Source organism: Chanodichthys erythropterus, chromosome 15, assembly GCF_024489055.1.
Source record: "Chanodichthys erythropterus isolate Z2021 chromosome 15, ASM2448905v1, whole genome shotgun sequence".
Lineage (NCBI taxonomy): Eukaryota > Metazoa > Chordata > Actinopteri > Cypriniformes > Xenocyprididae > Chanodichthys > Chanodichthys erythropterus.
The window spans coordinates 14145001-14169554 of record NC_090235.1 but is presented as its reverse complement, the minus strand read 5'-3'; the positions used below and the strand labels follow the sequence as shown (position 1 = coordinate 14169554).

General features: G+C 35.2%; 1 protein-coding gene across 5 annotated transcripts in view; it reads left to right on the top strand.

Annotated features, from left to right (window-relative positions):
* akap9 (A kinase (PRKA) anchor protein 9) overlaps positions 1–24554 on the top strand; it is an 89645-nt gene that overhangs the window by 59461 nt on the left and 5630 nt on the right. For 3 of the 5 annotated variants that reach the window (XM_067411317.1, XM_067411316.1, XM_067411320.1), the window contains 24 exons: positions 1379–1417; positions 3144–3376; positions 3462–3581; positions 4124–4282; positions 5610–5711; positions 5844–5996; positions 8467–8553; positions 11395–12366; positions 12452–12586; positions 13133–13177; positions 14663–14809; positions 14902–14946; positions 15035–15169; positions 16892–17380; positions 18985–19045; positions 19435–19559; positions 19640–19831; positions 19979–20140; positions 21173–21311; positions 21467–21632; positions 22047–22197; positions 22269–22415; positions 22512–22679; positions 22772–23322. In XM_067411317.1, the coding sequence (XP_067267418.1) occupies positions 1379–1417; positions 3144–3376; positions 3462–3581; positions 4124–4282; positions 5610–5711; positions 5844–5996; positions 8467–8553; positions 11395–12366; positions 12452–12586; positions 13133–13177; positions 14663–14809; positions 14902–14946; positions 15035–15169; positions 16892–17380; positions 18985–19045; positions 19435–19559; positions 19640–19831; positions 19979–20140; positions 21173–21311; positions 21467–21632; positions 22047–22197; positions 22269–22415; positions 22512–22679; positions 22772–23322 (4723 nt within the window). The remainder of the gene's footprint in view (positions 1–1378; positions 1418–3143; positions 3377–3461; positions 3582–4123; positions 4283–5609; positions 5712–5843; positions 5997–8466; positions 8554–11394; positions 12367–12451; positions 12587–13132; positions 13178–14662; positions 14810–14901; positions 14947–15034; positions 15170–16891; positions 17381–18984; positions 19046–19434; positions 19560–19639; positions 19832–19978; positions 20141–21172; positions 21312–21466; positions 21633–22046; positions 22198–22268; positions 22416–22511; positions 22680–22771; positions 23323–24554) is intronic. The other 2 variants (XM_067411318.1, XM_067411319.1) reach the window with 2 other exon arrangements.

Here is a 24554-nt window from a genome sequence, read left to right as displayed (position 1 = left end):
TGCAGAATGATTAACTGATGATTTATTTGTTTATAGGTTGTGTCAGTATTCATGCTCAAGGCCTGTTCACACTGAACACGAATTTTCACCATGACAAGATGCTAAATTCAACAATGCTAGCAGCAACTCGAACATTACAGTCCAGAGAGAGTGCGTCATTTCCAGTTCCTGTACAAACAAAAACATGTTATGATCATATTTCATGCCAAAATCAAAAGAAAAAATATATATATTTTGCATAAAGAAAATTAAATCCGTTTTTAGTTTTTTTTTTAATTATTATTAATAGATAATAATATTAAATAATATAATATTTAATAATATTTAATTATTATTAAATAATAATATAATTGTTATTTTTATGACAAGTAAACATTTTAGTATTATTTTTGTATTATTTATTTACTATTATAGTATTTATTAATATTTTTAATTAGCTTTTGTTTTGATATTTTAGTTTTCATTTTCATTTTAGTTAAGATTTTAGTATGCGTATATAATTTTCTTTTAATATTTCTATTTGGCTTTCATTTATTTGTTTTAGTAATATTCAACTTAAACTTGTTTATTTCAGTTAGTTGCCAAGAACTGTTATTTTAGTATAATTAAGATATTATTGTAGTTTTTATTAATATTTTGAATTACATTTTATGTTTATATTTTTCTGTTTTCATTTTAATTTCAGTTAAAGTTTTAGTAATTTTGTTGTGTGTCTTTGTCATTTTCATTAATATTTATATAGTTTTTTTATTTAAATTTTTTTCATTTTTTGTTATTTTAGTACATTAAGTTAAACTAAATGAAAATGGTATATGTTTCATTGGCAACTAGCTGAATTAAAATGTTTTTTAATTTATTTTAATTTTATTTTATTTCAAGTAACGAAAATGTTTTTTAGGGTTAAGTTTTTGTTATAATAATAACTCTGTTGCAACATTTCTAATTTTTATTTAGTTTAACCTGATGTACTAAATTTTTAAGTTTAAGTTGTTCATGTAATATTTATATTTTATTTTATTACAGCTTTATTTTAATTAGCAAAAACAACTTTTAATAATTTTAGTTTTAGTTAATAATAACACTGCAATCTAGCACATTTTCCTTCTAAATTTTGAAAAACACGTTTTTCTTTCGTTCAAGTTTCTCTCTTTAAGTTTGCAGTGGTTTTGGCGTCAGGTGTGGTGTGAACAGGCCTTCAGATGTGAGTTCAGATGTTTACAGGTGCATGAAGTGCCAAATCCCCCGCCGGAGAATCTGAAGATGCTTTAACAGCGCACAGACGCGGATGTTGTCACGTCTCCATGCGTCACTTGTTTCTGCCTTCTTTCCTCCTGTATTTGCATGATGAACGTGTTGTTTTCACTCTCTCTTTCCTCAGGACTAGTTGAGGCTGCTCTTGACGCAGCACCTGAAGCAGGTGTGTGTGAGTGTGTGTGTGAGTGTGTGTTCACGAGCTGCATGGCCGGCCCGCCGTGTCTCACGGTCTCTGATCAATACACCAGTAACAGCAGCTTGGAGCTTTGCTTGCTTTTGGCTCCTGATGGACTAACCGCTGCCTCGCTTTAACTCACTCAACATCACATTCTGTCTGCTGGAAACACGCTAGCATGATTAACTGAGGCTAGCAGGTGTGATCGATCTCCTGATTGAACAGCCATCTTATTTGGGCAATTTCACTACAGGACTATGGATGGAATTTTATTTTACTGGAAACAGTGAAATAAAATATATATATATTCTAAATATAAACCATGTGACTATATTAGATAGATGGCTATTCAATAAGGGACACGTTTCCTTTTCTTTTTCCTTTCTTTTTTGCATTTGCACTCTTATCCCCCGTCCTCTCCTGCACTGTGGGTTCGTTCGGTGGTTGCTGACCGGATCATGTGATCATGGATCATACAGGAATGGGAACGATTGTGGGAAATGTCTTCTGTCGATGTGCCATATCTAATAGGATGCAAAAGTGGAGAACTGCAGAGAACATTCACTAATGAATTTCATATTTCATGCCAAAATCAAAAGAACAAAACGCAGTTATATATTTTTTATTTTATTTTATTATTTTCATTATTTTTGTGTCAATAAAGCATTGTTCTAGTATTATTTTATACCTTCATGATATTTTTTTTAATATTCTGAAGAAGCTTTAATTTTGTATCTTCAGTTTTCATTTTCATTTTAGTAAGCTTTTGTCATTTTTATTTTTATATATATTTCCTTTTTTTCTTAGTTTTATTAATTTTAGTACTTCAACATAAACTTAATTATTTTAGTTAGTTGCAAAGGCATTATTTTTAATTTTCTTTTTTTTTTTTTCATTTAATATTTAATTTGTAATATTTTTATTTGTAATCAACAATAATAACACTGCAATTAAGCACATTTACCTTAAAAAATTCCATAAAATTTCTAATTTCCGTAAAAATCTATTTTCCTCCTTTTATTATTATTATTATTATTATTATTATTATTATTACTGTCATTTTCATGGCAAATAAGCAATGTTATACAAGTATTATTTTTATACCATTGTGATATTTAGTAATCTTTTAAAAAGTAGTTTTTGTTTTGTATTTTTATTTTCAGTTTTCATTTTCATTTTAGTTTAAGTTTCATTAATTACATGCTTTTATTATTATTATTATTTATTTATTTTTATTTTTTTCAGTTTTGGTAATTTTAATACTTCAACTTTTTATTTTTTAAAAATGAATTTAAATAAGTAAAAAATTACTTATTTAAATGTACTAATTTCAGTTAGTTGCAAAAGCAACATCTACTTTTCGTTTGTTTTTTTTGCTTGGTTTTTTTTTTTCATTTAAGTTTTTGTTTTAATATTTAATTAGTTTGCTGCTTTTGATTTTGTGGATAAATATGATCTGAACACGAGTTTTATGAGATTCAGTCAAGTGTTTTATTCCGCATAAAAATGTTTGCAGTTTAATTATGCAGTTAAGTCCATCTGCAGTTTATAAAGACTGAGAACATAAACTCTCAATGAAGTTTTTTTTTTAAAAAACTTTCATTATTGGTCTTGACTTCAAAACCGTGAATGAATCTCTGGAGCTGCTCCATTTTTGTCATCCGTCAAACACCGCCTGTCCTTCTCTCCTAACGTGCTTGTGGCTGTTTCTCAGACCTGCTGGAGGAGACGGAGAAGCTGATGGCGGAGAAGGTGGAGGTGCAGCGTCAGGCGCAGAAGGAGAGTGGCGAGCTGCTGCAGCAGGTGAAGCACCTGGAGGCGGAGCTAGAGGAGCAGGTGAGCCGCTTACAGGAGCTGCAGGACACGCGCCGCGCGGAGGGAGACGACCTGCGCCAGCAGATCCAGGCCTTGGAGAAACAGCTGGAGAACAACCGCAAGTTCATGGACGTAAGTCGTGTATGTCAGGGCCTTAAGTGTGTCACGTGATCCGAACGGCTCAAACCTGACCTGTTTCTGTCGTTCTGTTGATCAGGAGCAGGCCGCAGACAGGGAACACGAGCGCGACGTCTTTCAGCAGGAGATTCACAACCTGGAGCAGCAGCTGAAGAATCCACCCAAAACAGGAACAGGAAGTGACCGCAGGGACAGAGAGGTACGACACCAGATCTTTCACCCTGAAGCCTCCCTCTAGTTTCACTCTCGCCTTTAGTCCTCAAACAATGAGCTGGAGAGCTTGTGTTCTCTCGCCTGGACTGACATCAACTCAGAGTATTGATTTACACACAGAAACACCTCCAAACAGCAGAACTACTCAAAAACCAGCAAGAGTACAACAGAAGTCTTAATTAACAGCCCGTTTGTAGTCATAAAATGGTGTTCGTAACAAATTATATTTCCATGATTTTACACATTTCTGCAGTAATGAGTCCTAAAAGACAGAAATTAGTATTTTTGTACTTCCAGTTCCATCATCCTAAAGTCAATGAGTTTTTGATTAAATTTATATATATATATTATGTCCTCATCATGAGTTTAAAATGCTTCCAATCAGCTGGCAGTAAATAAACGCGTAAATTTACAGCTTCAGCATGTGCAGAAATAAAGACACAAGAACAGAATGGCAGTCAGTTGCCAGGCAGCGACACACACTGATGTCATGTGACTGCTCTCCTCATCTCTCTCTCTCTCTCTCAGGTGCAGGAGTTGAGCCGCGCGCTGCAGGAGAAGTCGGACTGCTGCAGTGAGCTGCTGTTGAGCACGGAGCAGCTGCAGCGGGATGTGCGCGAGAGAGACGAGGAGATCGAGACGCTCGGAGCGCGCGTGAGAGAGCTGGAGCAGACGCTCATGCACCGGGTTAGTGTGTCTTCTGCTCGTGACGCAGCGCTAGTGCTGTTAGCGGCCAGTCTTACTCCGCTGGGACGCCGTGTGTGTGAGGAGAGCATGACGAATGGGAGTGTCTGAATGCTGAGTGTGTGTGTGTGTCCTCGCTGTGTGTGTGTGAATGCAGTGATTTAGCATCACGTCTCTGCTTTAATGATCATATTCTGTGTGTGTGTGTGTGTGTTGTTAGGTTTGTATGTCAGCGAGATCTGTTTGTGTGTCTGATTTGATAGAGGTGCAGTAGAAATGGGTCTAGATGGTTACTGAGTTTATCTAGATGTTATTCTTAGTTTAGAATATTTTTTGCGTGTTTCTGTCTGATTACTGTAAGCGTACCGTCAACACACTAAAGCCATGATTTGGAATTTTTTTTTTCTTTTTTTCACTACCCTATTTATGTGACCTTGAGTTCTAAAAAGGAAATAAATAATAAATAAATATTATTTTCTCATGCAAATTTTTATTTTGATTGTTTTTTTATTATTTATTGTTATTACTTATTTTTATTATTTTTTATTTATATGAATAAATAATAATAATATTTTGTCATGTAACTTTATTTTTTAATATTGATATTAATATGAATTATTTTTGTTGTGATTTTTATTTTATTTTATTATTTTACTTCTACTTATTGTTATTGTATTATTATTATTATATTTTTGTCATTCAACTTTTTTATTTAGAATATTGATTATTGATTATTTTTATTTATTTTATTATTATTATTTTTTAGTATTTATTCGTACAAATAAATAATTATATAAACAAACAATATTTTATGTAACTATTTTTTAAATATTGATATAATTGTTATTTTAGTTGTTGTTTTGATTATTATTATGCCATTCAACTTTATTATTAATAAATACATTTATAAAATATTTACAAATATATAAAATGAATAAATAAATAATATTCTTTTGCTAATAATAATTTTTATTTGGAATATTATTATTGTTGTTGTTATTATTTTTTATTATTATTATTATTATTATTATCATCATTATTATGTATAGCGGTGTGCTGTCTGTTAGTGATCTGCAAAACTACATATTTTCAAAATAGCAGCACATGGGCCTCCTGTTTGACTGATTAGTTAATCATTCTTACAGAAATCTGTATAATTGATTCTGATTGGACACGTTCACATCAGACGTGACGGACGAAAAGTTTCTAAATAAGCTTGTGAACCTCACTGATCAGCTGACCGCTGTGACCATGACTACTGTGTCTGCTGCACTCGTGAATTTGTTCATGTCCTGATGTATGTTTGTGTGTTGTTTGTTTCTGTATGCAGGTTGAGGAGGTTCAGCATGTGTCCATGGCGAGCCGAGGAGACGTCACACTGGAAGCTCAGCTCCAGACCGAGAGAGAGGCGCTGGACAGGAAGGAGAAAGAGGTACTTCCTGTCACTGACACAACATGATAATGACACAATAATGATGTGCACCGATAAAATTTTTTAGAATAAACACTGTAAATAAGAATTGTCCATTTTGATGTAAATAATATACTGTGTGTGTGTGTGTAGATAGTGAATCTGGAGGAGCAGCTGGAGCAGTTCCGTGAGGAGCTGGAGAACAAGAGCGAGGAGGTGAATCAGCTCCACATGCAGCTGGAGATCCAGAGGAAGGAGATCAGCAGCCATCAACAGGACCTGCAGGCTCAGGACCGACTCGCACAGGTCAGAAACGCGCACACACACACACACACACACACTCTTGCATAAGAGGCAGTTTCACACTTAGATTTATTTCACACTTCAGGTTCATTTTCAGAGTCTGATTCTGCCCACGCGTGTCTCATTGTGTTCTGTGTGTTTGCGTGACTAAGATGATTATCATTGTGAGTGTGATCACTTGTTTTTACTACAAAACTGAACACACACACACACACAGAATTATATCTGACACTGATGTGCAGCAAATTCAGTTTTCTGATCGCCAGCAGTTGTTTCATCTTCACCCCTGCTGAAAACAGCTTAAACCAGCCTGAGATATAAACCATCAAACCAGACCAGGTCGGTCCATATGCTGGCCGGATGAAACCTTTAACCCTAGAAAGCCCACTGTATCATATATGACACATGAAAGGCCAGTAAATGATCAAAACTTCACTGAAAAACGTTCTTCAGCTCATGCTTCAAATCTGTGCTAAACGTAAGAATAACTTTGATATTGTTAGTAATATTTCAGGTTTGCTTGATTATCCAGACATCATTTATTATAAAAGTCATGAGTATCAAATATGATTATCAGGTTTATTTGTTCATCTCTCAATCATTGCATTGTATTATATGCTTTAAAACTACTGAGCTTTGATCATAAAACTAAGCATTTAAATAACTTACTAAGACATATTATTGGCAGATATTGATATTTATATGCATTTAATGTGCTGCACTGTTATAAAGATCTCATTGATTTACATTACAAGCTTCAGAAGGACATATAAATATCAGCATCATCTCCAATATTACATATTTTTGTTCAGTTTGAGTCTCTGAGTTAAAATTGAGCTGTTTTTCCTCCATATTCTCACTATATCAGACTATATGAGCCATAATGCATGCACATAAAACAACAATGCCAACTTTTTCTTTGATTCAGTCTAAAGGTTCAATAAACTGCTTTACATGGTTTTTTCAGCAGGGGTGTGTCATGTGATTGTGACAGAATCAAATGATGTGTCATGAACTGATTTTGGTGCCATTCCTGAGTCCAGAAACGCTTTTACAGGAACCAACTGAGCAAAACAAACTCAAAGGGTTCAGATCTAGTGTGAAAGCTGTTTTTCTCATGAGACCTTAGAGAAGCACTTCCTTCAGCCAGACTGAAAGAATGGGTTTACATCAGCATTAATGCTGTCTAATGGCCAAGAACGAGGACTATATTAGTGTCCACAACTTTACAAATGATATTGTTCTGTTTATATATTTATAAGAGCGCTGTCGCTTTAAATTCTCGAGCTCTTTATGAAAAATGCACTATCCAAACTTAAATTGTTGTAATTCAAGAACACTTTGAAATATAGACATAAGGCTGGTCTTGTTTTAAAGATGAAATTTGTACCTAATGTAAGTGAAACAGATAAAATATTATAGAAGTTTAAGTTTATAAAAATTTAAAAATATATTTTATATAAAATATACATTTTGCAAAACAAGTTTTACTCTTCAGCCAAAAATCTGAGCAAGTTGTGTTCCAAATTTCAGGTTGATATCTGAAAAAATGAGCTTTTGTTTGGGCGCAGTACCACACTTTTTCACTAGATGACACTCAAGCTCCATTACTGACCATATAAGGGCGCCTCCATTTCCATATATGGTTTGAGTGATCTGAACCATATATTTCCATTATTTTCATACAATTTATGAAGTAGGCATCCTATATAGAAGTAGTATGGAAGTTTGGCAGAATTTGATATGAATTCAGCCTCTAATAAACATGTATGTGGATTATAGCTCACCGCCACAATCATAAATGTATTTTTTTTCTAACCAATCTTTAACGATTTTTCGTGTTCATCGCTATTTCAAAATAAAAGTCTGAACATGCCTTATGAGTATGAAAATACTCCTTACAAATTGATAAATTACTGCTCCTGTAATTTACTCCTCTGTACTTAATTTTGAAAATCAGTCAAAATATGATAATTAGAGATTCTAAGCTTTCAAATGATAGAAAAACTTTTTTTTTAATGATAATACTTTATGGTTATAGTTATTCTTGTGTGAACGGGCTTTAATGTTAATGTGTGTGTATGTGTAACATCTTTTTTTAAAGTCAACATGAAACATTTGCATCCGATTTCACTTAATATGAAAGAAAACCGAATATCCAAGGGGAAGAAATACTTGATTTTATCCAAGAGAAATTGATTGGATGAAGAAAAGTGTCTGTATATGAAGGGAAAGGGATGAAAAATAAGAACATTTTTGCACTGATGAATCATTGAAAGTAAGGCATGAATTAAGATCATCTCTTTTGATTTCATGTTGACTTTAATACAAATTTGAGTGTAAAACAGGAGATGTGACATCATCACTCAGACCATGTGGTCAGATATCTGCCCTTGCTGCAGACTAAATCATCCTCCCAACAGACAAAAGTGTCCTAAATTCAGAGTCATGTGATGATGTTTAACTCTTGAAGGTCTTGGAGGAGAAGGACAGGCAGATTGCCGTCCTTAACGAACAGATCGCTAAACGTCAGCACACGGACACAGAGCCTGAGAAAGAGGTAAAGACGGATACATATGTGTCGGCCGTCAGCGTGTGTCGTACACATATGCATATGTGTGTGTGTGTGTTGTCTCTCGGTTTGGTGCCGCCCGTCTCTCCGCCTGCTGTTTTTGGCCATCTTGTGTTGCATAAACTCGCCACACTTATTTTGCATCTGTGACACAAGTGGCGAAACACATCAGCTTGTGTTTAAAGAGTGCAAACGGTTCATGATGTGGCGTTGCAAATTCACTGAATGATAAAGAACTGATTTCACTGTTTAAACTGTATGTACTGTCCCATCATTCCCAGTAAACGGGTTCATCCATGTTTTGATCGAATGGAAACGTTTTGATGTGTTGCTGTGTTTTGGTGTTTTACTTTCATTCCTCTCACACCTTCTTAGGATTGTTCACCCAAAAAGGAACCCATGTTGTGTCTGTGGATCATAAACTGAGATGTTTTGCAGAATGTTCACGCTGCTCTTTCCATACAGTGGAAGTGAATGGGAACGGACGCTGTCGAGCTCTAAACACCTGTCAAAATGACACGAAAGTACCATAATAATATTATAAATATAGTCCATATGACTATATTTCAAGTCCTTTGACAGCTTTACGATATCTCGGATCTCATTCGCTCCAGTTTTTTGAGCCTGACAGCTCCGGGTCACTGTATGGAATAGAGCAGCCAGTTTATCATCTTTATTTTTACGGGTTGATGATGACAGAACTGTCATATTTGGATAAAAAAATATTCCTTTGATATATTTGAGTCAAAGGGTGTTTCACGGCTAAATTAAAGTGCCTCAAATTCTTCAATCTTAAGTCTTTTGTGGCGAGTGATCGTCAGTTACACACACCCGGTCAGACGGGTCAGATTACCTGTTTAACCATGTCGTGAAACGTGCCTTGCACTATTCTTCAGAAATGAACACTGTCATCATTTACTCGCCCTCATGTTGTTCCAACCCTGTATTGTTTCCTTTTGTCCTTTTTTGAGCTTCTTTTCTTTGGTATGATGAAAGTGGGTTGTGATTTATTCTGTTGAGCACCATAATAATTCATATAATGACTCATGAAGTCATGTGATCAGTGAACCATGAGCTCTGCAGTTACTCAGAAGATTATATGAGCTTTTATGATGGCGCAGTTAATTAGTGATGCACTGAAATTTTAATGTCAGTTTGATAGTAAACCTCTGTTGTGCAGCGCTAAAAAAATGAAAGGAATTGTTAAATTTTAATTCGATTTAAATTTTAAAAGATTAATTAAATTGTTAATGTTTTGTGCTTAGAAAAATTTAAACGCAAAATTTCAGAAAAAATATAACCGTATTATGTTAAAAATTAATAAATGATTAAACTGTTAAAATATTATGAATTCAGTTGATTACATATACTTATTAAAAAATTATTTAAACCATTAAAATGGAATCCAGAAAAATTAAAATGGAAAACATGGAATTTAAGGGGGAAAAATACATTTCATAATGTAATGTAATGAAATTTTTACATTTTTTAAAAAGAATTTGGAAAAAATAAAATAATTATTATTCAACAAAATTAATAAATTGTTGTTAAAAAGTTTTAATTAAACATGCTTTTTGATTTCTAATATATAATTTATTTTACAGAAATTACAGAAAAAATAAATCAGAATAAAACAGAATAGGGAAATTTAAAATTTGGGGGAAAAAAATAAAACTTTGGGGATTTGGGAAAAAATTTCATAGGGCCCTATAACAGATAAACATCAGCATGTGGATGCAAAAAAATGGAGTAGTAATATTTTTCGACTGAAATATATTGAGAAACGGCTCATTCCCAAAAAACTGTAGCCGGTTTCATTTATTGGCAAAACTTTACAATAAAGTTCCATTTGGTAATATCAGTTAAAACTTACTTATTATATTATTATAACTTACTAATCAGCTATTATATTAAAAATTAATAAATGATTACATTGTTAAAATATTGTGAATTCAATTGATTGGACATTCTTTTTGATTATTAAAATTTAATTAAACCATTTAAATTTAATTTAACCATTAAAATGGAATCCAGAAAAATTACAATGGGAAAACATGGAATTTAAGGAAAAAATAAAATTGCATAAAATAAAAATTAAAATGGAATTTGAAAAAAAAAAAAATAATTATGATTTCATATGGCCCTAATGATTTAGTTTTTTTAAAAAAAATAATAAATTGTTGTAAAAAAATTTATTTAGACATGCTTTTTGATTACTCACATTAAAATAGACTAAAATAAAACAATAAAATGGAATAGTAAAAAGTTAAAATTTAATTATTTTGTTTGATTGATAAATAAATAAATTAATTAATTAATTATACATCATTTTTGTCATCCATTTTCCTGTTACAGGGCCCTTTTTCCTTTTTCAAATTTTCATTGGGCCCTATAACAGATAAATGGACGCAAAAAATTATGAGTAGTACATTTTTCAGCTGAAATATCGAGAGACAACTGTTTTCCTAAAAAGTGTAACTGGTTTAATTTATTGGTAAAACTGGTTCCATTCGTTAAGATCAGATAGCTACAATAGTTAACATGAGCTAACAAAACTTACTGAACTTTCATTTTGGTTTCTGTCATTTTGGTAAAAAAAAATATATATATATTTTGATGCATCATTGCATTGCATGTTGCTTTCTGGCACCATCAACTTTAAATTTTTGTGAAACAGCATCTCAGACATTTGACAAAATATCTTGTTTAGAAAATAATACTTGGTTGGAGCGACACGGTTAAATGACTTTCATTCTTGGGTGAACTAATCGTTTACGAGATGCTGAGATGAAACCCACTCCGAGTTGATGTGTGCGTCTGTGGCTGCAGGTGGTGCAGGAGAAGGAGGAGGATCTCCGAGAGCTGGAGGCGCAGGTGGAGTATCTGCGGAGCGAACAGGAGCGTCTGAAGAGGAAAAACGAGGAGGAGGTGGAGCAGCTCAACGCCGTCATCGAGAAGCTCCAGCAGGAGCTGTCGCACATCGAGCGCAAGGACGAGGCCAGAGACGATTACGACGAAATGAAGCAGAAGATGGACGAGGTCACGACCGAGCTCCACACGCTGAAGGCCGACCACCTCTCGCTCCGGAGCGAGTACGAGCGCCTGCAGGAGGAGACGGTGGTGGAGCTGGAGGAGTTGCTGAGGGAGAAGACGGCGGCGTTCGTGGTGGTCCAGGCTCAGGTTCAGGCGCTGGAGGAGAGCGCCGGGTCCAGGGTGAGGAGTTTGAGCCGGCGCGTGGAGGAGCTGGAGACGTGCGTGGAGGAGAAGGACTCGGAGCTGCGCGCTTGCAAGCTGAAGGTGGAACAAGCGCAGACGGACGCCGACGCTCTTTACGTCAAAGTCGCCCAGCTCGAGGACAAACTCAGGGAGAAGGTGGCCGCCGTTCTGGTCAGTCAAGCACAACTAGGAGCCGTCCAGACGCAAACCAAAGAGCTGCGCGCCGAGGCCCACGCTGAAGACCCGGCGGGCCCCAGTGCGCAGCTGCAGGCGGGAGGCCTCACGGCGCAGGACGGAGCGTCGCCGCCCAAGAGGATCCTGCTGACGGAGAAGCTGAGGGAGCTGGAGGAGGGATTGAGCGGGATGCAGAAGGACCAGGAGCTGCAGAAGCAGCTGTTGAGCAGCTCGGAGGACGAGGTGATGGAGTACGAGAGGAGGTTAGCTGTGATGATGGACATACTGAACCAAATGAGAGCCAAACCAACCCTTCACAGAGCGCTGCTGGTCGCTGAGGTGCGTCAGACTGTAGATTATCAGTGCCAAAGACATTCGATGAAAGCGTCTGCCAAATACATAAATCTAAATGTAAACTCTAAAATCTTTATCCTAAAGTTCTTGTTGATCATCTCATGAAGAGCTTGTAGCATTTATACAGTCTGTCCACCCGCAGGAGTCAGGCGAGGACGGCCGGTCGCTGTCAGAGCTGCTGCAGGAGCTGCAGGAGGTCAAAGGTGAAGCCACGTCCACTAAAGAGGAGCTGAACTGCTATAGAGAACTGAGCCACAAGCTTCAGGAGGAGATTGAGGTACAAACACCAAGACATGATTCTCCTAATGTAATTATCTCTTGATATTAGGTCATGTTTTCTAAAAGATTGATCTAAAATAAATCTAGAACCAATATCTGCCAGTGTCGTCAGAAAAATAAACCTAACTCCAAAGAAAAAGAGTCTATTGACAGATATCAGTTCTTGTTTTAAGAATAAACTCGCTTCATTTTGTCCAGTTTCTCTGAAAACATGCATTTTTGTCATTTTTATCAGCTTTTTTTGAATGTCTTGAATGTCTTTTTTTGAATAGTTTGTATTAAGTTTTAATTAAAAAAAAGTTATTTTATACTTTCAAATTGAGCTAAACGAAAATTGGAAATGATGCCAATTTTTTAGATTTTATTTTATTTCAGTAAATGTAATGGAAATGTTTGTTTATGGTTTTATTTTTAGTTAATAATAATAATGACGCTGGAGTGTAGATGGCATGACCCTGTTAAACAGATGAAATGTGCATTTAAGCGCTGTTGTAAGGCCTGTGTAACTGATGCTCTGCTGATAATCGTGTTGTTTCCTCATCAGATGAAGGAGAGCACGATCACACAGCTCCAGACGGCTCTCAGCCAGGTACAGAATCAAACACAACACTTTACTTTCCGATTCGTTATTTATTTATATATATTTTTCACTTGTTTCTCGTCATGAAAATAGCTTAGCTGGCATGGCAATAAATCATAGCTAGGGCTGTCAAGCGATTAAAATTTTTAATCTAATTAATTAAATGATGTGCCGATTAATCGGTTTAATTGCAAAATAATCACACATTAAATTCAGCTGAGAAATTACCCCCAAAATATCATTTAAAGTCATTATTGTGTTAAATGAGGAAAAGCATCAAATAGACGTTACAAAAAGAAGCTTTAGATATCTTATTTGATTCAACATAGAATTTATTACACATAAACTGTTAGGCTTCAATGGCCATGATTTTGTTTTTTCAAAATTTGCATCTGAATTGTTATTTAGATATATTTACACACCAAAACAGCTACCAACATTCCTCACAATATCTTCTTTGTTCCACAAAAGAAAGTCGTTTGAAACGATGAGTAAATGTAAATAAACACAGTTTTAGTGGATTTTTGGACGATCTATACCCAAAATGTTTTAAATGAAATTATACCCTAAATAAGAAGCTAAAACTGTCTGCCGGTGGCGGGAAATATCTAAACGAGTCATTCATTCGATTTGTTCAAACGGCTGATTTGTTCAGTAAATGGCTCTCTTTGTGAATGAGTCATTGAATCATTGACTCACCCGATTGATTCGCTCAAAACGTTGATTCATTAACAGACAGTTAACACAACAGTTTTTTTCATTGGCAAAATCGAGACAATATCAAAACAGACAATATTGTGTGTAAAATATAACAATATTATATTTTTATTTATTGAACTTTCTTGAACATTTACTTAGATTGTTAAAATGTTGTATTTTCATTTTATATTTTGTTTGGTTTATTACATTTTTAGTTTTTTAACTTGATTTGTTTTTATTTTAAAATGATTTATTTATTTTAATTTGACATCTTTTTTATTTAGTTAAAATTTATTGTAATATTTAATATTATTGTTTTATTTAAAAAAATATATTTTAATTTTACATTCGTCTTATTTTATATATTTACTAGGTGTTTTATTTTGATACAAATTATTTTAATTTGACATTTTCATGATTTCATACATTTTTAGTAAGTATTTTAATTTTATTTTTAATTTTTTTTATTAAAATTTTACGTTTATGATGTAATTTTAGTGTTTTATTTTTTATCATTTACTTATTCTAACTTATTATTCTTACTATTTGTCTTATTTTATTAATTTTTAAAATGCTTTATTCTGATTTTATCGAGAAAATCGAGACAATAACAAAACAGACAATATTGTGTGTAAAATATAACAATATTATATTTTTATTTATTGAACTTTCATACAGGGCAAAATCACTAATTAAATTAACGTGTTAAATCGACAGCCCTAATTATAAACAAACAGAAACAAACATTAGGTTTAGCTCAACACTTAACCTTCACTTCCTGTTTGTCACCTCCAGGTGTCAGCGGGCTCGCGTGACGAAGAGGCTGCCGAGACCGCTAAACTTCTCCAGGAGCTGCAGGAGGTCAAAGGTCAAGCGTCCGCCACCCGACAGGAGCTGGACAGCTGCAGGGATCAGAGCGTCCGGCTGCAGGAGCTGCTGCAGGTATCCATGTTTACCGTGTTTTCACACTGAACTCGGATCATGTGTTGGTCTTCTGAATTTCGGCTCATTGTTGATGTTCTCTCTTTGTGAAGGAGAGGGAAATGAGCATCGCTCTGCTGAAGGATCAGCTCCACAGGGTGAGACGCCTCACTGGATCTCTACACTGGGTGATGGGACACTCGTCGAGGCTCTTTGACCTTTAACCTTTGATTGGTTTCTCTGCAGGCCTCACAGGAGGGTGATCAGTCCACTGCAGAGCTGCTACAGGAGCTGCAGGAGGTCAAAGGTGAAGCGGCCGCCACCAAAGAGGAGCTGAGCAGCTACAGGGAGCGCAGTCTCAAACTGCAGGAAGAGATCGAGGTACACTTCCTGTCACCTTCAGACTTAAACCTTCTGATGGTGGAACCACCTGAACTTCATGTGATTGTGATGGAATTGACAAATATTTTACATAATAATGTAAAATTAAAATGATCAAAGTGTTAAACGTTAATCTGATCTTTTTAATGATAAAATCGTTAAGTAGCTCGTGTCCTAAAAGTATGTTTTTGAATTTTGTCAACTTTATACTTTATACTTTATAAATTTAAAATTAATTTTAAAATCCCTCATCGACATTGATGGAATGTTTTTATTTTAAAATTCTTTATTTTAAGTGTTTTCATTCATTTTTAGTACGTTTATTGTATTATGTTTGTATTTTAAATTTAATTATTTATTTTAATTTTGCATTTTTATTATTTAATTAATTTGTAGTGTTTTGGATAGTTTTTTTTAATTTTACAGTTTTATGATTTAATTCATTTTTTTTAAGTTTTTTTGTTTTAAAATGATTTATTTTAATTTTACATTCCTCTTATATTATTAATTCTTACTAGGTGTTTTATTTTGATCAAGAATAATTTTAATTTGACATTTTCATGATTTAATACATTTTTAGTAAGAGTTATATTTAGATTTTTTTACTTTGAAGTTCTTTATTTTATTTTAATTGTACGTTTATGATTTAATTAATTTTAGTAAGTGATTTATTGATATGATTTATTTTATATTTAGATTTTTTTTATTTTACATTTTGTGTGATTTAATACATTTTTAGTAGAGCTGTCAAATGATTAATCGTGATTAATCGCATACAAAATAAAAGTTTGAGTTTGTATAATATATGTGTGAGGAATGTGTGTAATTAATATGTATATATATATAAATACACACAAATTAATGTATATATTTAAGAAAAATATGTTATTTATGTACAAAAAATGTATTTATATATAATATAAATTATATAAAAATATAAATAAATACATATACTTGTAAATATTTCTCAAATATATACATGGATGTGTTTGTATTTATATATATACATAATAATTACACACAGTACACCCACATATATTAGGCAAACTCAAACTTTTATTTTGTATGTGATTAATCGCGATTAATCGTTTGACAGCCCTAATTTTTAGTGTTTTGATTTAATTTGATTTGTTTTTATTTTAAAATTATTTAATTATTTAAATTTTTCATCTTTATTTAGTTAATATTTATTGTTATCGTTGATATTTTTATTTAATTTTACAGTTTTATGATTTAATTCAGTTTTGTGTTTTTTTATGATTTTTTTATTTGAATGTTACATTTGCCTTATTTTATATATTTTTACTAGGTGTTTTTCAATTTTGATACAAATTATTTTAATTTGAAATTTTCATGATTTAATGCATTTTTAGTTCATTTTAGTTATTTTTTAATTTTATTTTACTTTTACTTTTATGATTTTTAATTAATTTTAGTGTGTCATTTTTTATCATTCACTTATTTTAACTTGTTATTCTTATTATTACTATTATTTTATAAATTTTTAAAATGGTTTATTTTTATTTTATTTAATATATATAATAAAAATATATTTTATTTATTTATTTATTTTTTATTCATTTTAATTTTACAAAATGATGCCAGATGTTCTTTTACACAGAGCCAAAGGCTAAAACCTGAATTTAGCTAAAAATGTAATCCAAATCTTTCATAGAAACACAGATCTGTTGTAATAAGTCAAGCTCTTCGTGTCTCGCTCAGGTCAGAGACGTGTCCATTGCTGAGCTGAGGGTCAAAGTTCAAGAGCTGCAGACCGCTTTAGCCAAATCCAGCGAGGAGCCAACACAACAACCGCTGTTTCAGCCTAAAACGAAAGCAGGGAAAAATGGAGACAACAGAGAGCATCATGGGATGAACAAAAGTGCTGATGTGAGTAAAGACAAGCCCTCCCTTCCTCACAGAAACTCCACGGACCAATCAGAGAGGTCCTCGTCTCTGAGCGGAACCTCCGTCTCGTCCCGTGTGGACGTGGGTACGCAGACTGACCCGTCCAGAGCCGATGACGTGGAGGAGATGATCGCGGGATACACGGAGAAGATCGGACAGATGCAGGAGCTCCATGCGGCCGAGATCATGGACATGGAGGCCAGACACATCTCTGAGAGCGAGAGCCTGAAGAGGGAAAACCAGCAGCTGGAGGAGGAGATCCGAGCGCTGAGAGACGCCATCGACAAACTCAGAGCCACCGAGGTCAGACACACTTCCTTTATTACAGTGAAAAAGGTTCCTAGTTTTGTGTTGGGGTCTCCTAAAGGTCAAAAAACACATTATTGTTCTTATAATCATCAGCTCTTTTCTCTCAGTGTCTGAAACGGTTTGTTTGAAGATTCGGTCTCTCTAAACCCCGCCTTTCTGAACGCTCATTATCATATCTGAATCGCCCGTTTCACCGTATCAATCTCATCAAAGTGGAATAGAGGCAGTTTAAACTACTGTAATGTAACATTACACTTCATTTACAAATATGTATTTTTTGGTGATGCAGTGAAATGATTTTTTTTACCAAAAACAAAATTAAAGTTTCTATTTAGCCAAAAGCCGAAAGCAAAAATAAAGTTTACTTACTTAATCACATTTATTTAATAAACTGTAGTTGTATATGAATATTTAAATTGCACACAAGGCAGTATTTATATACATTTTTAATGGTTTATTCATGTTTCTACTCCAGTTTGTTGTTGAAATATAAACATTTTAATGGTGTCTGTAGTGTTTTCATGACATATTTAAACAAACATTAAATAATGAAGAACAGGTTAAGTAAAAATATAATGAATATGTAATATGCTTCATATATCAATCAAAACGCTTCTCTCTAGAGTTAGCTTTCTAGCGAAATATAGAGTTTATAGTCATTGAATGGCTTAAATGTGATGTTACGTGACAGAATGTTTACATTTTCTGTGCATCACTCGTAACTTCATTACATGTGTAAAAAATACAACTTTTTATAGAAGTTGAGGGTGTTACATCTTGATCAATGACTATGAAAATAGTCATTTTATTTATTTTGAAAGGGTTTCTGCAGGTCTTAAAAAGGTTTCAATTCACCCTTACACAAATTAAAGCCTTAAAAAGATCTTAAATCTGAGCAGAATGTTAATTTTGGCATTAAATATTGCATGGATTTAAAAAAAAAAAAAAAAAGTATGTGTTCCTCAGTGTTTTTGTCCTGTTTTCCAATACAAAAACATCTTTAATACATTTATTTGAGATGCAAATGTAAAATGAAGTCGTATTGAATAACAAAATGAAGTGAGTTAATGCTTAAAACAAGATGTGTCAATGATATTTGTTCTTGTTTTAAGCAAAACTCAATTTATTTTGATCAATTTCACAGAAAACAAGACTTCACATTCTGTCATTTTGTATCTCCAGTAAATGCATCTTGATTTAAATATCTTTAGACAATTGCACTAAAAACAAGGCAGAAATACATCACTTGTGATCATATTAACATTATGTCTGTATTCTCGTGTTTGAGAGATATTCAAGCTACTTTTTAAGTAATGGAGATCTGTTGGAAGTTTTATTTTCAAACTTTGAAGTGTTGCTAAAACATTCTCCCTAGACATTCACATATTGACTTGTTTGTTCCCTTCAATTTATTCCTTATATTTTCTTTATTTGGTCTTGAAAATTTACATGCATAAAACCTGCAGAAACCCTGCGCTGATGAATCATTCACAATAAAATCAGAGACATTTATTAAGTCTTTATTATTAAACCTTCAACTATAAATTAAAATAAATGGCTTCTTCTGATGAGGATTGTTTGTTATTTGTCTTCATCAGGGTCCCTCGGTGAGGTCAGACCGTCCCGCCGTCTCTCCGTTTAAAGATGGATACGCCAGTGGTGAGACAAATAGATGTTCATTTCATGTTCTGGGTTATTAACACTCACATTTAAAAGTGTGAAATAATTAAGATTTTTATATAGAAGTTTCTTCTGCTCATCAAAGCTGCATTTATTTGATCAAAAATACTGTAAAAATTGTAAAATATTATTCCAGTGTAAATCAGCTGTTTTCTATGTGAATATATAGTAAAGTGTAATTTATTTCTGTGATCAAAGCTGAATTTTCAGCGTCATTACTCCAGTCTTCAGTGTCACATGATCCTTCAGAAATCATTCTGATATGATGATTTGAAGAAACGTTTCTGATCACTTTTGATCAATTGAATGCATCCTTGATGAATAAATGTATTAATTCTGTCATAATTTCATAAATGTGTGTGTAACAGACAGCAGCTCCGACTGGAGTCAGCGCACCGGTTACGATCATCCTCACCTGCAGCACGAGTACCGCACCACACCTGAGGGCGCGCGCAGAGACACGGAGCCGGACGTCCTGCCAGACAGGATCAAGGTGAGCTGGACAATATCTGACTGTAGCTCGAACACAGCGAGAGAATGACCAGCTAAACGAAGCGTGATGCGCTCACACAGAGTCTGCTGCGCGAGGTCCATCAGGAGGGGATGCAGGTGCTGTCGCTCTCTGAACTGCCGCTGTCTGAAGCGGACCGACCCGGCGCGACCCTTCCTCCTCAGACCTGGAGCAAAGAGAGAGACGCCCTCATCGACACCGTCGAGTCCCTGAAGATCCTCATCAGCAAACTGCAGACCGCCACAGACACACAGGTGAACAACCACAACGAACACAGAGAAAAGTGGTGCATCTGCATTTCTGAAGGGCTTTAAGATGACATGTTTTGTTTAGTGTTGTGAATGTAATTATGCAGGAGCTCTTGTACTGGTTCAAATGTTGAAGTGTGTGTGTGTGTGAAGGGTGATGGCGACTGGCGAGCGGAGCTGCTGTCGGCCGTTCAGCAGGTGTTTGTTCACGAGCGAGACGTGCTGAAGAACGTTTTATACTCTCACCTGGAGCGGCTGGACACCGCTGATGCTGTCATTCACCTCAACCAGCTGGAGAGAGCGCTAGCTGAGCAGGTTAGCATACACTGATGATCACATGACTGCTGTCTACATCTGGGATTGACATGCATGGATTTGGTTGAGGGTCTCTGATTTTAATACCGCATACATCACATTCATTCATCACTTATTGCATGTTACTGTATGTTAATGAAGCAAGAGTTATTATTAATAACAGGGTTATTATGGTTAACTAAAACCCATAAAAAAAATTACTTTTTAAAATCTTTATTTTTAATTCAGTTTATATTTTAAAAATCTAACCCTTTTTTCGGTATGACTAAAATAATATAAATGTATAAATAATATGATTAATAAAATAATAATATAAGTAATCTTTGTTTTATATATATATATATAAATAAAATAAATTTTATTCTATATATTTTGAATGGTTTATTATATTATATTATATTATATTATATTATATTATATTATATTATATTATATTATATTATATTATATTATATTATATTATATTATATTATATTATATTATATTATATTATTGAAATAAAATAAATGTTAAGTGAAATAATAATACTAAAATTAAACTTGTTTTATTTAGGCTAGATGCCAAGGCTAAAACAACTAAAATTAAAATTAATAAAAACTATATAGACACATTAAAAACGACAAATAAAATGCAACAAAATGACTAAAATGGAAAATATAAAACTTAAAGCTAATTAAAATTATTCATAAACGCTATAACAGTACATTAATGATTCTGAAAAAAACACTAGTTTTGTTTTAAATTCGTACCTAACCTGTTTTAAAGTTTTAGTGCAATAATCACAAAACATTTTGCACATTATTTACAGCTGTTTAGCATTTTAGATGTCTTATGTCAAGATGAAATGTTTGATTTAGTATATTAAATTGTATGGATTGTGTTGTTTATCTTGTGTTTGCCATGTGAATAGCTCTGATACTTTAGACAGTGTTAAATAACATGTCATAATTGAGTGCTGAGCACTTGAGATCGATGTTGATATCAGGTATAAACCGGGTAAGGTTTCTTGTCTGAATGTTGTTTGTGTTGCAGGACGCCCGGCACAGGGAGGTCATGGGTGTGTTGTGCTCCACCGACAGAAACAGCCTTCGCTCAGAGATCCATCAGCTCAGAGCTCAGCTTCAGTCGCTCACATCTGCACACACACAGCGCCACCATGTGGACACAACTGGTATGACAGAGACTGTGTGTTAAACAGTAGTAGACTAGCTAGTCCTCAGTGTATGAATCTAGAGAGACTGTTTACAGGACGGTCCGATTCTGATGTTTTAGTGATAAAGGCTGATGGGAATATTAACATAAAGGTTTTTATTTCTTGTTCATCAGGAATGGAGACGGTGAGGGAGGCAGAACCGATGTCGGGCGGTACGGCGGTCGGGTCGGGCTCCGATAGACTGGAGGAAATGAAGACTGAACTGAGCCAGACTAAACTAGAGCTGGAGAGCGCTCTAAAATCACAACACAAACACCTGAAAGAGCTCGACACACTCAGGTAACACACACACAAAATAATAGAAAATACTATTATTTTTTAATATAATTCGTTTTATTTATTTATATATATATATATATATATATATATATAAAATATAAAACAAATAATAAATATTTAAATAATTGTATTATATATTATTTTATAATAAATATTGACATATTACTTATTTCTGCTAGTAAAGTACAAGTACTTCTATATACTTAATAAATAAATAATATAATTAATTATATATAATAAAATATATGTAATAATTTATATTAAAAATATACAAATCGTTTAATGAAAATATACATAAAATAATTTTATTTACTAAATGAGATTATAAGTGATTTTGATGTCTGTTAGGGACATTTAATGTTCACTATTCCAAAAACAAAAGCATTTACAGCATTTACCTGTGTGCTCTGGCAGGGCGGAGGTCTCGCTGAAGGCCGCTGAAGTCGACACACTGACCGACAGACTGGCAGACGAGCAGAAGAGAGCGAGAGAGCTGCAGTGGGCCTACGAGAAGGAGAAGTGCAAATCTGACAGGAAGGAGGAGACCGAGAGAGAGGAAGTGGAGGTAAAAACACTCTGTTAATCACAAGGATGTGTTTTTGATGGCTTGTACTGATGTGCCATACATCTCTGCAGGACCTTAAACTGGCTCTAGAGGAACAGCGAGGTCGTGTGGCTGACCTGTCGAGCTCCCTGGAGAGAGAGAAGCAGATTTCAGCACAGCTCAGAGAGCAGGTAGACGGGCAGCAGGCGCGAGAGGCCGGCGTCTCCTCAGAGCTGAAGGTACGCTTCTTTAAACGCCCTTCATGCTTGTGTTTGGGTCAGAGCAGGTCACTGAGTTGTGTGTGTGTGTGTGTGTGTGTGTGTGTGTGTGTGTAGGTTCAGTTAGACGCTCAGAGAGCTCGGGCCGTGGAGCTCAGCAGCGCTCTTGAGAAGGAGAAAGAGCTCAATGCACAACTGCTCCAGCGGTTCCAGAGCTCCGTGTCAAACCCTCAGGATTCTGGGACAAGCCACACCCTCATGCAGGCCGAAGCCACCTGCAGCCAGGTAACCAGAGACACTAAACCTGTTTACTTTCCAAAAATAAATACGGCAAGTGGTCTGCAGTAGGAATTAAACTGAGGTGTATGTGTGTGCAGGTGGAGGCCGGCGTTCTCTCGGTGGAGTCTCTCCTGCAGACGCTGCAGACGCAGCTGGCAGAGAAGCAGGCGCAGGTGGTGCAGATGATGGAGGAGCTGGAGAGACACAAACTGGACGCGGTGCAGCGCAAACGACAGTGGGACGAGGAGAAAGCTTCACTCGCACGCGCCGCCACACAGAACCAGAACGAGCTTCGGGTGGCACATGACCGTCTGAGCGGCCTGGAGAGACGGGCGGATGAGCTGCGGGCGGAGCTGGACGCAGAGAGAGACGGAGTGAGGAGGCTGGAGAGAGAGAGAGACCGACTGCAGGAGAGAGTGAGAGAGCTGGAGGAGAAGCTGAGAGCCGCTGAGAATGACCGGAGTGTGAGATCAGACGGTCCGCCAGCGGATCGAACCCGTGACTGGGTGTTGCAGCAGAAGACGGGAGACATGACGTTGGAGTCCAGCGCTGGTCAGAGCTCTGACCCCAAACACATGGACAACATCCTCAGCAGACTGCAGCTCATCGCCAGCAGGATCAACAGCTTGACCAGCGAGGCCCCGGGCAGGTACGACACCACGCGTCAGCTATCGCTACTGCTCAGAGTTAGGGTCAGTGATTTAACAAATGTATTGATGCTTTACACAGTGATCAGACACCCTAGTAATGCCTTAGCAACTCAAAAAATTACTACAACTACTCAGAACACCCTAGCAACACCATAGCAACTCAAAACATTAATACAACCACTCAAAACACCCAAGCAACGCCTTAGCAACTCAATAAAAATTAATTATAACTACTCAGAACACCCTAGCAACGCCTTAGCAACTCAATAAAAATGTATTACAACTACTCAGAACACCCTAGCAACACCTTAGCAACTCAAAACATTACTACAACCACTCAAAACACCCAAGCAACGCCTTAGCAACTCAATAAAAATTAATTATAACTACTCAGAACACCCTAGCAACACCTTAGCAACTCAAAAATTTACTACAACCACTCAAAACACCCTAGCAACGCCTTAGCAACTCAATAAAAAATTATTACAACTACTCAGAACACCCTAGCAACACCATAGCAACTCAAAACATTAATACAACCACTCAAAACACCCAAGCAACGCCTTAGCAACTCAATAAAAATTAATTATAACTACTCAGAACACCCAAGCAACGCCTTAGCAACTCAATAAAAATTAATTATAACTACTCAGAACACCCTAGCAGCACCTTAGCAACTCAAAAATTTACTACAACCACTCAAAACACCCTAGCAACGCCTTAGCAACTCAATAAAAATGTATTACAACTACTCAGAACACCATAGCAACTCAAAACATTACTACAACCACTCAAAACACCCAAGCAACGCCTTAGCAACTCGATAAAAATTAATTATAACTACTCAGAACACCCTAGCAACACCTTAGCAACTCAAAATGTACTACAACCACTCTAAACACCCTAGCAATGCCTTAGCAACTCAAAAAATTACTACAACCACTCAAAACACCCTAGCAACGCCTTAGCAACTCAATAAAAATTAATTATAACTACTCAGAACACCCTATAGCAACACCTTAGCAACTCAAAAATTTACTACAACCACTCAAAACACCCTAGCAACGCCTTAGCAACTCAACACAAATTTATTACAACTACTCAGAACACCCTAGCAACACCTTAGCAACTCAACAATTTACTACAACCACTTAAAACACCCTAGCAATGCCTTAGCTAATCAATAAAATGTTATTACAACCACTCAGTACACCTTAGCAATGCCTTAGCA